The sequence below is a fragment of the Coloeus monedula genome, assembly GCF_965178545.1.
Source record: "Coloeus monedula genome assembly, chromosome: 24".
Taxonomy (NCBI): Eukaryota; Metazoa; Chordata; class Aves; order Passeriformes; family Corvidae; genus Coloeus; species Coloeus monedula.
The window spans coordinates 1,669,359-1,682,460 of NC_138804.1; the positions used below are offsets into that span (position 1 = coordinate 1,669,359).

Below are 13,102 nucleotides of genomic sequence, written 5' to 3' on the forward strand. Positions count from 1 at the left end.
GGCATCACTGGGTCTAGAGGCAGCAAAACAGACCCAAATCCACAGACTGGGGCTCCTTGGGGACGTGCCACCCACGTTGCCACGTCCTTGTTCCAGGCTTGCGGGCACGGAAAGCGCCACGAGCTCCGGGATGTGGGAGCCAGAGCGGGAGCCAACGCTCCCAGCAGAGCTCTGGGCAGCACCTGGAGAGGGGAAGGCTGCCAGCTCAGCTCCTGCAAGCAGTCACCTTGTAAACACGATTAATAATGTCATGTGGGCTCCCCGCGCCTCGCTCGCGCCGGCAGGATGGGAACTCGCCGAGCTGCAGCTGGAGCCGGGGCTCGGAAGCTCCGTGTGAGAGCTTCAGCAGCAGCCCCAAAATGCAGAGTTGGGGTCAACAGCACTCAAACTTGGCACCCAAACCCAGCACCCATCCCTGCTCCGGCTGCCAAGGGGCTGGACACGGAGGGGACAGCGCCGGCCACCATCCCCGGCACACCCAGCCGGCACATGGCGACTCGGGGCTCCTTTTACATTGATTCCCAGTGCCAGCTGCAGCGAGGCTCAGGAAAAATTTATGATGGACACCACGGCAGCATAAGAAAGTGAATTATATTCCTCCCAGACTCGATAAGTCAGGGCAGCTGTCAGCCACAGAGCCGCGGGATTAACCCTTCGCGGCGGTGGCGGCGGCTGCACGGGAGGGTGGGGACACTGCCAGCCTGCTGGTGACAACTCCCTTGGCTCCCTGCTAAATTAAACATGGAATTGATTCACCTTTGTTATACAATGGGATCAGCTGGTAAAGCCCAGCCGAGGCCTTGCTGTGAAAAGGGGCGAGTCAATGACAGCATTGTCGGATGACAGGCGATGGCATTCCAGGTGCCTTCTGTTTTCCTCTCCTGCCCTTCTAGCAGGAGAACCCCTGCAGCAGGATGAGGCTGGCAGGGAATTCCAGGGCAAAAAGCTCCTCTGACAGCAGGGAAGATAAAAAAATAGAGAAAGAAAGGGGGAGAAAAAGCATTCTCAGAGCAGCAGGTAAGCCGAGCTGCTCTCCCACAGCCCGGGCTCGCTGCCTGTGACAGCGGGACAACGGGTGCCTGCCTCCAGCCACCTGCCAGGGGCCAGCCCGGCACGATCGGGTGTCCCAGCTGACTCTCCAGGGACAGCCCGCGAGGCAGGAGAGGGCACAGCACTGGGAAAGAGCTTTAGAAAGAAGGGAAGTGGGAAAGCAGCAATCTGTACCCGCAGCCACGCGGCGAAAACACCCTCGGCAGAGCAGGGTCAGCCCCCACGCCGTGGCAACAGCAGCCCACTCTCCCTCTGAGCAGGAATCGGAGCTCAATTCCTCTCCCAGTTGTTACTGAAGCAGCTTCCCCGGGCTCCCTGCGCTGCTCCCAGGGCTGGGCCGGCCGCTGCCCCAGCGCTCCCTTTGTGCCCAGCTCCAAATCCAAGGAGAGGACAAAAGAGGGAAGTGAAGCGGAGCCGTGGAAGCACCACCCCTCCCCGGCTGCCTCCCCGGGCAGCTCCTGGCCGTGCCGGGAGCGCTCGATCCGCCTCGATCGGCGATCGATGACAGATGGTGGGACCCAGCTGGAGCCGGAGCGGCTCAGCCTCTCCCCGCGCTGGGTCACAAATACCTCTCAGCGTGCCGAGCCCATCCAGGAACTTCTTGTACTTCTCCAGGTTCATTTTGCAGCCGGACCCACCACCAGCTCCTCAGCTGGGCGGCATCGGGGCACCCACAAGCTCCGGCCACTGTCCCCGGCTCAGCATTCCCGCTGGACTCCTCTGAGTCGCCCTTTGACCACTGGCAGTGTTTCCTTATTTGATGAAGCACATGAAAGCCTCCCAGAGCTGAGGCCACCCCCCTTTTTGCAAATGAGCCCAGCAACTGCCCCGCACCACCAGGGCCCCCTCCCCACCCCCGGCATCCCTCATCCCACCCCTCCACGCCGGAGGATTCAGGGATTGGATGTCCTGGGGATATTTCCAGCAGGGAGCATGGTGAAGGGAATTGGGAGGGGAAGGAAAAAACCCAATGGGATTTAAGGCTGGCAGGCAGGAGATGAGGAAAACGCAGGCAGTGGGCAAGTGGGTCCCACTCCTTGTGGGAAAAGCCACCCTGGCCAACAGTCTGGGAGAAGCCACCAGAAAAGTGCCGTAAAATGCTGGAAAAATGGGCCAGGTGAGACCCAGGAGCAGATGGGGAGCAGATCCCTCCTGTCTCTGCCCCCCGACACCCACCACATGTTCACCTGGCCCCGGCTGCGAGGCGCTCGCAAAGCTGAAAAGGAGATTTACTGGTTTTAAAGGAATTTTTGGCAGCAGGAACCAGCCCAGAGTGATCCAAGGGGATCCGAGCGCCTGACCCGCTCATTGCTGCCCTTCAGCAGGGCTGGTGTCCACCAGGCAGGGAGCAGGACTTCTGTTAAATCAAATAATAAAACCAATAATGATAATGATAATATCACCGTCAGCAGTGTTGAAATGTCCTGTCACAGAGGTAGATCCTGCTGTCGCCATTCCCTCTCTGGAAAGATCCCAGCAGATTGAGCAAGACCCACCACACGGTACAGGATCATCCTGCCTGAGCTCCCACACGGCATCTGAGCTTTGCCAGAGGAAGAGGAGAGAGAGAAATAGAGCGAGGATGTGCTGCAGGAGCCAAATCTCCCCCCAAAAACCAGGGGGGAAGCTCCCTGGCAGTCAGGGGAGCGAGGAGATTCCCCTCATCCATGAATCCCTGGCTCCTTCACCGTGTGCTGAAGTGCCTCCCCAGAGCAACCCCCATCCCACAGTGACATTATCCATAAAATATTCATAAAACCAGAACACTCGTGGAAGCAGCCCCATGTCCACCTCCTCCACAGCTCCAGGACAGACGGACACTTCTCCAGGGACAGACACACACTGAGGGTATCGCTTTGCATGGTGAGCAGAGCAAGCCCAGCAGGCCAGTTGCTGCTCGTGCCCCTGACAGCTGGGAACCAGGGAGCCAAAAATCCCTCTGGGAGCTCCAAGTTGGGGAAGGAGGCAGGTGGTGAGGTGCCTCCTCCACACTCAGGGTACCCCAGGACGCTCTGCACCCCTCTGAGCTCCGGTGGGGTGGAGGTGACATCCGTTCATCCCAGCAAGGAGTTGATCCAAGAGCTGATCCAACCACCAGGGAAGCGGCCACAGGAAGAGCCTGGATTCAGGGCTGGAGCTGGAGGTGCTGGCTGCATCCCTGGCATCATGGGGCCATTCCCAGCCATCCCCCCGTGCCCGCCGGCAGCGCCGGCAGCAGAATGAAGTTGTTTCGAGAAGCCAAGTTGTCAACACTAAAAATAGCACAATGGAATTTTCCTCTAAAGGAAGACAAAAAGAAACAGGGGGGAAAAAAAAAAAAGTCCTGATTCTTCCTGACAAAGGGGCTGTGAGAAGGAAGGGTGGGAACAGCCCCACGGAGGGGGCACGAGGGCACATCGGGTCCTTGCCTTCCAACAGCCCCAAACAGGCATGGAGAGCTGAGCCCATCACGGGGGGACAGCGAGATCCCACCTTATTTATCTCCATCCTCCCCTTCCCAGCAAAGGGGTGAGACCAGATCCCATCAGGATGGCTACTGGACACGGCAAGCAGGGAGCTGCTCCAAAATTACAGTAATGGGAGCAGGAGGGAGATGCAGGGAAGAGAGCCCAGAACCCACCGGGCACCCCCCGAACCCTGCCTGGATGGGGAGAACGGCTCTTCCCTCCTCCTGTCCCGAAGGGGTTAATGGGAAGGGGGTCTGGCGCCACCAGATCCCATCCCCAAGCATCCCAGCTCCCTCTCCCCTCTGCCGGGAACGCCAGGAATTCCTGGAGGAGGGAAGGATCGCTCCAGCTGGCTCGATCATATTGAGAATGGGGCGGGAGGGGGGGGAGTCAGGGGAGCCCCCAGCTCCCGCGGCGGCCACCGCACATCCAGGAATCCCAGATCTCCCAGCACGGCAACTGCCCTCGCAGCAGGAACGAGAGGCATCCCAAACAGCCGGCCAGGATGAAATATCTCCACGGGCAGCAGCGTCTGGAGGCGCCCGCACGGAAACCTCCCGTGCCACCCACGGCTGTCCCCAGCGCTGTCACCCCGGAGGTTGGGGCCGTGCTGGGAGACCCCACCAGCCCCGGGAGTGGGGATGGGGCTGTTCCAGCCACGCTGAGGATGCTGCCAGAGCCAGGGAATGGGGGTGTGATTCAAGGCACGCCGGGGGTGCGGGGTAGATTTATTTCGGGAGAGCCTTAAGGCTGCACCGTCACCGCCCTGGCGAGCCCCCAGCGGGGTCACAGGGACGGTCAGGGCCACACAGGCTGTCCCCAACATCACCGTGTCAACTGAACGTGCCTGCAGCAGAGGGGTGGTGCGGGGGCACTAATTAACTAATGCTCATTAGCTGGCGGGACAGCACGGGACCACCGGGCTGGGAAAGCATCCCGGCCCCGCTCCGTGGGGAGAGGAGTCGCTCCCACAGGATAGTTTTGAGTTTTACCAGGAGCAAAAGTGCCCAAGGTCACCTGGAATCTCTCAGCCAAAGGAGCCCTTGTATACGGTTTCCTACAGGGAAAAATAAGCTGCTGGCAGAAGCATTTCTGTAGGGCCACAACGGGCCCGAGTAACGATTCATAAAAACCAAGATGAGTCCCAGCCTGATGGGACACAACCAGAAGTCAGCACAAAAATCCCACCGGGATCAAGGCAGGAGTGGGGTGGATGGCTGGGGGCAGCAAGGGCAGAGTAAGGGATTTGGAGAAGGAGCTGGTTTCAATCCCAGCCGTGCCAGGATTACACCCCCGACCTAGGCAGGGGTCCCAGCAGAGCTGGAGAAAGGGGAAAAGGCTCCCAGCAGAGCTCAAGGTGGGCAAAACAGAAGCTGGGAGAGAACACAGCCCACGCAGGTGCCGCAGAGGTGCAAAACACAGCACTCATCACCTGTGGGAGGCTGGAAGAGCTTCCCCAGCATCATTAAAAAACGCTCATCCGAGCAGGGGAGGGCAGGTGGGGCAGGCGGCTGCCGGCACGCTCGGGCTCTCCGGAGGGAAACAGGGCTCAGCAGGAAATGAAAGATGGAAATGCAGGCATGTCACGCACAGGAAAACAACAGAATAAACACGATTGTGGCCTCGCAGCGCCCGGAGCTCGCTGGCTCAGAGCGCCGGTAAACAGGGGGTGACAAAGGGACACTCCAGGCAGGGCGAGGCCACGGCTGCAGGGACCGGGCACAGGCACGAGCCCTGCACACAGACCTGTCCCACCTCTGCCAGGCTGTGCCCCGGGGGGTGACAGGGAGCTGCAGCCCGTCCTGCCGGGATCAGCATCCTGCTTCTCACCCGGAATCTCCCAACCCATCTCGCCCAACAGCCCTCCCCACTTCCCCCCTCCCTCTTCCAGGAATCTCTGGGTTTATCTGACCCACAAGCAGGACACACATCTCAGATCACATCCCAGCACTCGTTTTACCGTGTCCACAGCCAAACACACCAAATCTGATCACTCAGCCTCCCGCCCCACCACACATCCCTGTGGGAAGCTGGCACTGGAGGATCCCCCTCCCCGGCCCCCCCAGCCGGGTGAGATCCATCCAGACACACAAAACCCCACGACATGAGCTTGGAAGTGAAACTTCCCAGCTTATTAACACAAGCATCCTCCGTGCAGGGAATTTCCTTGGCGGTTTCCCTCTCCAAGCTGGAGGCTGTTTCAACACCCCCAGACCCGGCAGCGGGCCCAGACCCCCCAGAGGTTAAATCTGAGAGGTTAAATCTGGAGTTTCCCAGGAGAAAGAGCATCTGGAAAGAGAGGGAGATCTCAGGGACAGCATCCAGCCACGCATGAGGGGTGTTCTCCTCACCGTGCCGGGGAGATCAGCTCCCTGCCTCCACCCCTGCTCCCCCACCACCTCCCAGCACCGGCTCTGCTGGTTCCCACCCCACCCGCAGCCTCCGATGGGATGGGATGGGAAAGGTGTGAGCAATCCGGGGTGCGGAGAGGAGCTGGTTTGCTGGTCCTGCCCATGGACCTGGGAGGGTTCACCCAGCGCCGGGGGGCACAGCGCGGGTGTCCAGCCCCAGCAATCAGGGCTCCCGCTGTGTCCCTGCTGCCGGCCCCATCCCAGGTGTGCCAGCACCTCTGCACCGCCTCTCCCCAGGGCAGGGATTGCCTCACCTGCCTGGAAAACTCAGCTGGCGTTGCTAAGATCCGGCCACAGCACGGAGTTTCCACGGCAGCACCGCCCTGGGCACGGCTGAGCCACGGAGAGCGCTGGGAAGGGCTGGATTATTGGAGCTCAGGGTCCCTTCCAGGGCTTCCCTGCGCTGCTTCCCAGCTGCTCCGTGCATCTTCCCACCACCCCACGCCTGTCCCGGCCCTGCTGCTCCAGGCGGCAGCGAAACACTGCCCCGTGCAGGAACCAGCCAGGCTGAGCCCACGGCCCGGGAAGGGCTCACAGCCCCTCTGTGCAGGAGGATGGAGCTGTATCCAGAGATCCCAGTATGGACCAGCTCCTTCACGCCCACCCCGAGCTCCAGCACAGCCTCTCCCAGCACCGGGACAGGAGCAACTGGAACCTGCAGCGCCCTGCTGCTCCCACAGCCTGGATTTATCCATTTCAGACCTATAAAAAAGGCACTTATCACCCGGGTATTCAAACAATGGTGCTAAGACACTTTACATTTAAATAAAACCTCTTGTTTTACTTCCCTCTGGGAGGTTCCTTGCCACTGGCATCAGCCACGTTATGTCCAGAGCAGTCTAAACTTAGCTGACACAAGCGAGACGAGCCTGGAAAGGAGGTTGGCTGGGACCCAGCAGACGGAGGTCAAAGACTCCGGTCTCGCCCTGGAGCATGAGCCGGGAAGGAAAAAGCTCCACGGGAATGCAGCGCTGAGGAGAGCAAGGAGAGAACAACCCCAGCCCTTTCCAAAGGCTCTGAGAGGAGATCAAAGCCATCCGGCACAGCCCTGCACACCCGCGGGTCACGTCCCGGTGACGGTGCCAGCGAGGTACCGCGGCTGCAGCCACCTTGCACCCACCCCCTGCCCTCCCAGGGGATTTTCTCTCTGGACCAGAAGCACATGGAAAGGAGGAGAAGCAGCCAACAGCCCCAGGAGCTGTGAGAGCAGGGCTCAGCCACGGTTCTGGTTCATTAGCAGGGCACCAGGACAACGCCGGCCGTGGCTTCCGCTGATTGCGGGGATGCCGGCGGGATGGGGGGAGGCAATCCCAGCCCGGGAGGCACCGCTGAGCCTTGGGATGGGGATGACTCCACTGCCAAGGCTGCAGAGAGAGGCCGAGCTGGGTGGGGAGGATCCTGTCACCTGCAATGCCACCAGCCCCGTTTCCCCGCTGGTCACAACAAACACGAGCAGAACAGCTCCGAGCACTGGGGCTCTGCCTCGGACACCCAGGGCTGCCCCAGGCTCCTGCCACCTCCTTGAGCCCCCCTTTGCCTCTGGTCCACCCCCCATGCCAGAGAAACCAATGACTCCCACATGTATCCCCCCAAAAAATCCATGTTATTCACCCAATGATGGAAAATCCCGTGGCTCCCAGCCCAGCTTCCCCCACGTTTGCTCAAGCCAGGGACTCTCCACTCCAAAAGTGGAACTTGGCCAACCCTCCTCCCGAGGGATGAAGGGGAAGAAGGGCTTCCTCTCCCCCAGCGAGGAGTCACCACCACGCTGCCAGCCCCAGCAGAGCTCTCACAGGCCACAGAGGCCTCGTGCAGCCCACTCAGCACCACCCAGGAGCGACGTTTGTCCTCGTGGGATGGATCTCCCAGCAATCCCTTGCATCAGGAGGCGGCTGCACGCTGGGAGAGCTGCTCGGCTCAAGGAACAAGGCCCCTCCAAGTCCCCAGACACCCCCAGTAGCATTTATTGTGGCACAACAGCAGCCACAAGTGGAAAAAAGGAGATTCTTCAGAGCTGGCCATGGCCAGGAATGCCATGTACCACCAGGAAGGCTCCAGTCCCAACTGGGAATGAACCCTGGCTGATTTATACAAGGGTCCTCCACCTCTCCTGCCCGCCCCAGGGTCTCCTCCAGGCCCTGGGAGGTTGTTCCCCCCCTAACTGGAGCCAGGTTACTCAGACAAGGTGACAAACCACCTTGTGCTGTCCCAGTCCAAACAAGCCAGGCCACATGCTGGGCACCACGGAGCAGGCAGAGACGGTGTCAGGAGCGGGCAAAACTTTCCTGGATGCCACAGCTCCAGGTTTTCTACCCCCAGTGCGAAAAACCCTCCAGTTAATTATGAAAACGAAAGGATTTCACCAGGATTGATTAGTTAATGTTTACAGTGCTGGAAGCAGGGGAAGCATGACCTGAGTTCTGAGCTTGGCAGAGCTGCCGGCACCCTTGCGCTGCCGGACATCCCAGGGCTGCTCAGCACAGGGCCACGAGCCGGCTCCTGCTTCCCATGGGCTGCCTCCTGATTTTCCAAGGGGACAGTGAGGGTCAGCACCCCCCAAAACACACTGGGAAGTTGCCATGGGAATGGAGAGTGGCCTCAGCTGCTGGGCCCCGCTCAGGGTGGCAGAGTCAGGCTCCCCTTCCTGCCCAGACCCCAAAAGAGAGGAGCCCACAAAAAGCTCCACCATCACCCCCCACCTCAGCGCCGTCATTCCCACCGGGATCCGCGGCAGCACGTCCCAGCATGTGCTGCGGCACCGTGATCCAGGCACGAGGCAAGAGGGGCTGGAAACCGCCCCGTGGCCAGCTCCCCGCGGGGAACTGGCCTGCTGGCTTCCAACTGGGCCAGACTGGTGAAGGTCATGGCATTGGGGACCTCCTGCTGCAGGTGTGGGGCTCTTCCCGGACAGGACAACCCCGAGAACACCAACAGCTGAAGGAAGTGAGAGAGCCAGCGAAGCGCTGAGGCAGCACCGGAGTCACCACCCCCAAAATCCCCACTTTTAGCCCCATCCTCTGGTTCAAGCCACCCAGCACAGCAGGTGGGTGCCCCCGCAGCGCTGATGCAAACGTCCTCCCCCGGGATCGGGAGCATCCCGGCGAGCCCCGGCGCCGCAGCGCTGCGGCACAGCTCCCCGGCACCCCGCTGCCAAGGGTGGGTGTTCTCAGAAAGAAAAGAATCACAGGGATCTGCCAGCTGGATCACTCCTGCTCACCAGGGAAAATCAGGACTCGCAGCTCCGGGACCCTTCCCGTGCCGCCACTCTCCTCATCTCCGGACCCGTCGCAGCTCGTGCAACAGCAGAGGCCTCGCTGCTCAAATTGGGATTTTTTAGGGTGTTCAGTGGTGCTGTTTAAAAGAAATGCATTTGCAATCCCCGCTCTGGCAGTGCCAAGTGTCCTCCTTGCCCTCTTCTTGCCCTCCTTGCAGCCAGTCCTGGATGTGGCAGGTCAGGGGTGGCCACCACAAGCCGGCTGCCAACGCCACGTGTCTCACCCCCACTCGGCCCTCAGCAGTCACATTTCAGTGAAAACTCTCCTTTTTTGCAGGATTAAGAGGGGGAGGGGATGAGCCAGTGGAAAACTTGTTCTGGACAGGAAAAACCAAACTGTTCACGGGAGCTGCAGTAGGGGATAACAGGGAAGAGACAACACAGCCTCCAACTCGGAGCCAAACAACCCCACCTGGGGCTCCCACTCAGCCCTTGCAGCGTTGCTGGGATGCCCCAGGAGGGGTGGGGAGCTGGGAAGGGGTCAAAGGCAAAGGGAAGCTTTTCTGGAGCATAAACACTCATTTCCCCTACACCACAAACAAGCTCCAACAACACCCAGCAGGCTATTTCCAAGTTAGCAACACCTTCCTAACACATCCCAGCTCAAAAATCAGGTATTCCCTAGAAAAACTCCTTCCCAGAAGGAGCCAATTGCTCATGGAAGGCACCAACACCCAGAGCACGGAGCAGGCAAAGGGAGCCCAAGGTGCCAGGGGTGCTCCAGCTGGACCAAGTGTGCTACAGGCCCTGGAATTCCCATTTCTTGTTCGGAACGAAGCAAACAGCAGCTCCTTCCACGCCAGCACTGGCACCCGCGTCTCCACGCTGAACCCAGCTACATCAAAGCAGCTTTTTAGTAATAAAAAAGTTTGCTGGGTACTTGGACAAGCCCAAGTCACGTTTCCCAGCGCCTTTCCAAGGCGCCCGACGAGGTTTTATGCCCTGCTCCCTGCGGAGGCTGCGCGTCTCTCCCACCTCTGGGATGTTTGAGTGGCACCCCCTGGATCAGGGAGCCAGGGAATCCATTATTCCAGGCAGAAAGGAAAAGGAAACAGGCTCTGCGAGCGCCTGGCTCCTCTCAGCCCGGCCATTCGCATTTTAAAGAGACTTGGCTGCTAAACTTATCAAACGGAGCACTGGGAGCCCTGTGGGGCTGGAATCTGGGCTCCAGGACAAGCCTAGCGCTGCAGCGGGGAGGAGGAAAGAAAAATAATAATAACAAGCAGAAGAATGGGAACGCACACAGCTGCCGGGGATGAGCCGCTGACATCAAAACTGCACACTCACTGCCGGTACCGGCACCGGCCTCAGCAGCACCTTGGCCCCTCATCCCTGCCCGGCTGCGGCTCGGGGAGCGACCCCGGTGGCGTGGGGGGGCTGTGGGGACACGGATGGGCCCCCACAGCCCTTGTGCCACCGCGGGTGAGGGCACAGGGGTGACGGATGTCGTGCTGCTCCGAGCGCCGGGGTGCCCGGGCGGGATGCTGGGCACCCCACGGAAAGGACGCAGGGACCCCAAAACTCTGGGAAAGCCAGGCGGGGGGCGTGGGAAGCTCACGCAGGGCGCCCACGCAGGAACCCCAGACACCCCACGCTGGGGACAGCAGCGCCGCTCATCCCTCGGGCACCCCACGCGGGGACGCGGAGCCCACGGGCAGCCCACGCAGGAGACGCGGCACCCAGGAACCCCACGCAGGGACGCTGCGCCCCCAGACAGCCCACGCAGGAACCCCACGCAGGGGGACACCTGGGACGCTCGGACGCTGTCCCCGCGCTGGGAACACTCGGACCAGGACACCGAGGATGCTGCCCCCGAGCATCCCACCCCGCAGCGCGCCCGGGGCCGCCTCCAGCGCTCCGGCCGTGGGCACCGAGAAAACACCGGGAATACACCGGGAAGGCACCGGAAACGCTCCGGGAAGACTCCGGGAAGGCTCCGGGACGGCGCCGGCTGAGCCCAGCGGGGCGGCCCCGGCGCGCTCCAGGCCCGGCCGCGGGCCCCGGCGGACGCGGTACCTTTGTAGCGCTCCAGCACGTCCTCGTAGGCCTGCACGAACTCCTTCTCCTGGCTGCGGTTGGCCGGGAGCAGCCCCGGCACGTACCCGGCCATGGCGGCCTTTGTGCCCGGGCTGGGCGCAGCTGCCGGCGGCGCGGCCAGGGCCCGTCTGTGCCGGGGCCGCTTCCGCCGCGCCGCGCCCGGGACCGGCCCGCCCCGAGACCCGCCCAGCGCCGCCGGGACCGCCCATCGCCACCGGGACCCGCCCAGCGCCGCCGGGACCGCCCATCGCCACCGGGACCCGCCCAGAGCCACCAGGACCCGCCCAGAGCCACCAGGACCCGCCCATCGCCACCGGGATCCGCCCATCGCCACCGGGACCCGCCCATCGCCACCTGGACCGCCCAGCACCACCGGGATCCGCCCAGCACCACCGGGACCCGCCCATCGCCACCGAGACCCGCCCATAGCCACCGGGACCCGCCCATCGCCACCGGGACCCGCCCATCGCCACCGAGACCCGCCCAGAGCCACCGGGATCCGCCCATCGCCACTGGGAACCGCCCATCGCCACCGGGACCCGCCCGCGGACACGGGACACGCCCCCGGGGCACGCCCATTGTCCCGGGACACGCCCACCGAAGGGACACGCCTTGGGGTCGTGCTCACCGACAGGGAGACACCCCCAGACCCACCCGTGGTCCCCGGGATCAGCCCACGGATGGGGACACGCCCACGGATGGGGACACGCCCACGGATGGGAACACGCCCACGGATGGGGATACGCCCATGGGTGGGGATACGCCCATGGGTGGGACACGCCCCCCTGGACACGCCCATGATGGGGACACGCCCAGAGCCCGCCTGATTCGGTGGCCCCGCCCATCGGGCCGTGTTTGCTCCGCCCCCTGCTGAGGCCACACCCCGAGGAGGCCCCGCCCCCCGGAGCGCGCCCCGGCCCCGCCGCGACCTCTCGCGGCCACTCGGGGCAACACCGGGCGGGAGGGGCGGGGGGACACGGGGGGACAACAGGGGGGACACAGGAGTGACATGGGGGTGACACCGGGGGGGACATCGGGGGGACACCGGAGGTGACAACGGGAGTGACACAGGGGGTGACAACGGGGGTGACACCGGGGTGACACCGGGGGGGACACCGGGGTGACACTGGGGGGACAACGGGGGTGATACCAGGGGAACACCGAGGGGGGCTACGGGGGGGGGGACACGGGGGTGACACCGGGGGTGACAATGGGTAACACCGGGGGTGACAATGGGTGTCATACCGGGAACGACACCAGGGGGTGACACTAGGAGTGACATCGTGGATAACACCGGGGGGTGACTGACGCAGACAGTGACACCAGGGGGTGACACCGAGGGGTGACAGCGGCACTGACACCAGGGGTGACACCTTGGGAGGGGGGGAACGACCCTGCTCGGCAGGGCCACGTGTGATGCCGTGACCTCCCAGTGCCATGCTGTCACCCAGAGACCCCCAGTGCATCCCAGTGAGCCCAGGAAGTTCACCCCAGTGGATCCCAGTAGATCCCAGTGCATCCCATCACATCCCAGTAGATCCCAGTGCACCACCTCAGCTGCCCCAAGGACAGGGGTCCTGCTGCTCCCCCCCCTGCTTCCAGCATGGGAGAGACTGGGGGGGCTGCCAGGCCCGTGGGCATCCCCCGGGCTGGGATCCTGGCTGGAAGCTCTGACCAGGGAGGACCAGGCCCCCGGGACTGCCTGGAGGGGCTGGGGGGGAATGGGGGGCCCTCAGCATCACCTGGTGAGGAATGGGCAGGAAAAAAGGGACCCTGAGGATCACCTGGGGGACTTCGGAGGGGATGGAAAGACCCCACCAAGGGGAGCAGTGGGGCAGAGCCAAACGGGGAAATGGGGGTTCAGAGCCGAACCTTCCTGGCAC

The 13,102-nt window shown here is 62.5% G+C and overlaps 1 protein-coding gene across 4 annotated transcripts in view; it reads right to left on the minus strand.

The window, feature by feature from the left end:
* The window catches only part of MACF1 (microtubule actin crosslinking factor 1), a 131,738-nt gene extending 120,406 nt beyond the window's left edge, over positions 1 to 11,332 (minus strand). For all 4 annotated transcript variants that reach the window (XM_082296582.1, XM_082296577.1, XM_082296581.1 and 1 more), the window contains exon 1: positions 11,199 to 11,332. In XM_082296582.1, coding sequence (XP_082152708.1) covers positions 11,199 to 11,292 — 94 coding nt within the window. In that variant the 5' untranslated portion in view covers positions 11,293 to 11,332. The remainder of the gene's footprint in view (positions 1 to 11,198) is intronic.
* Positions 11,333 to 13,102: the final 1,770 nt, after the last annotated feature.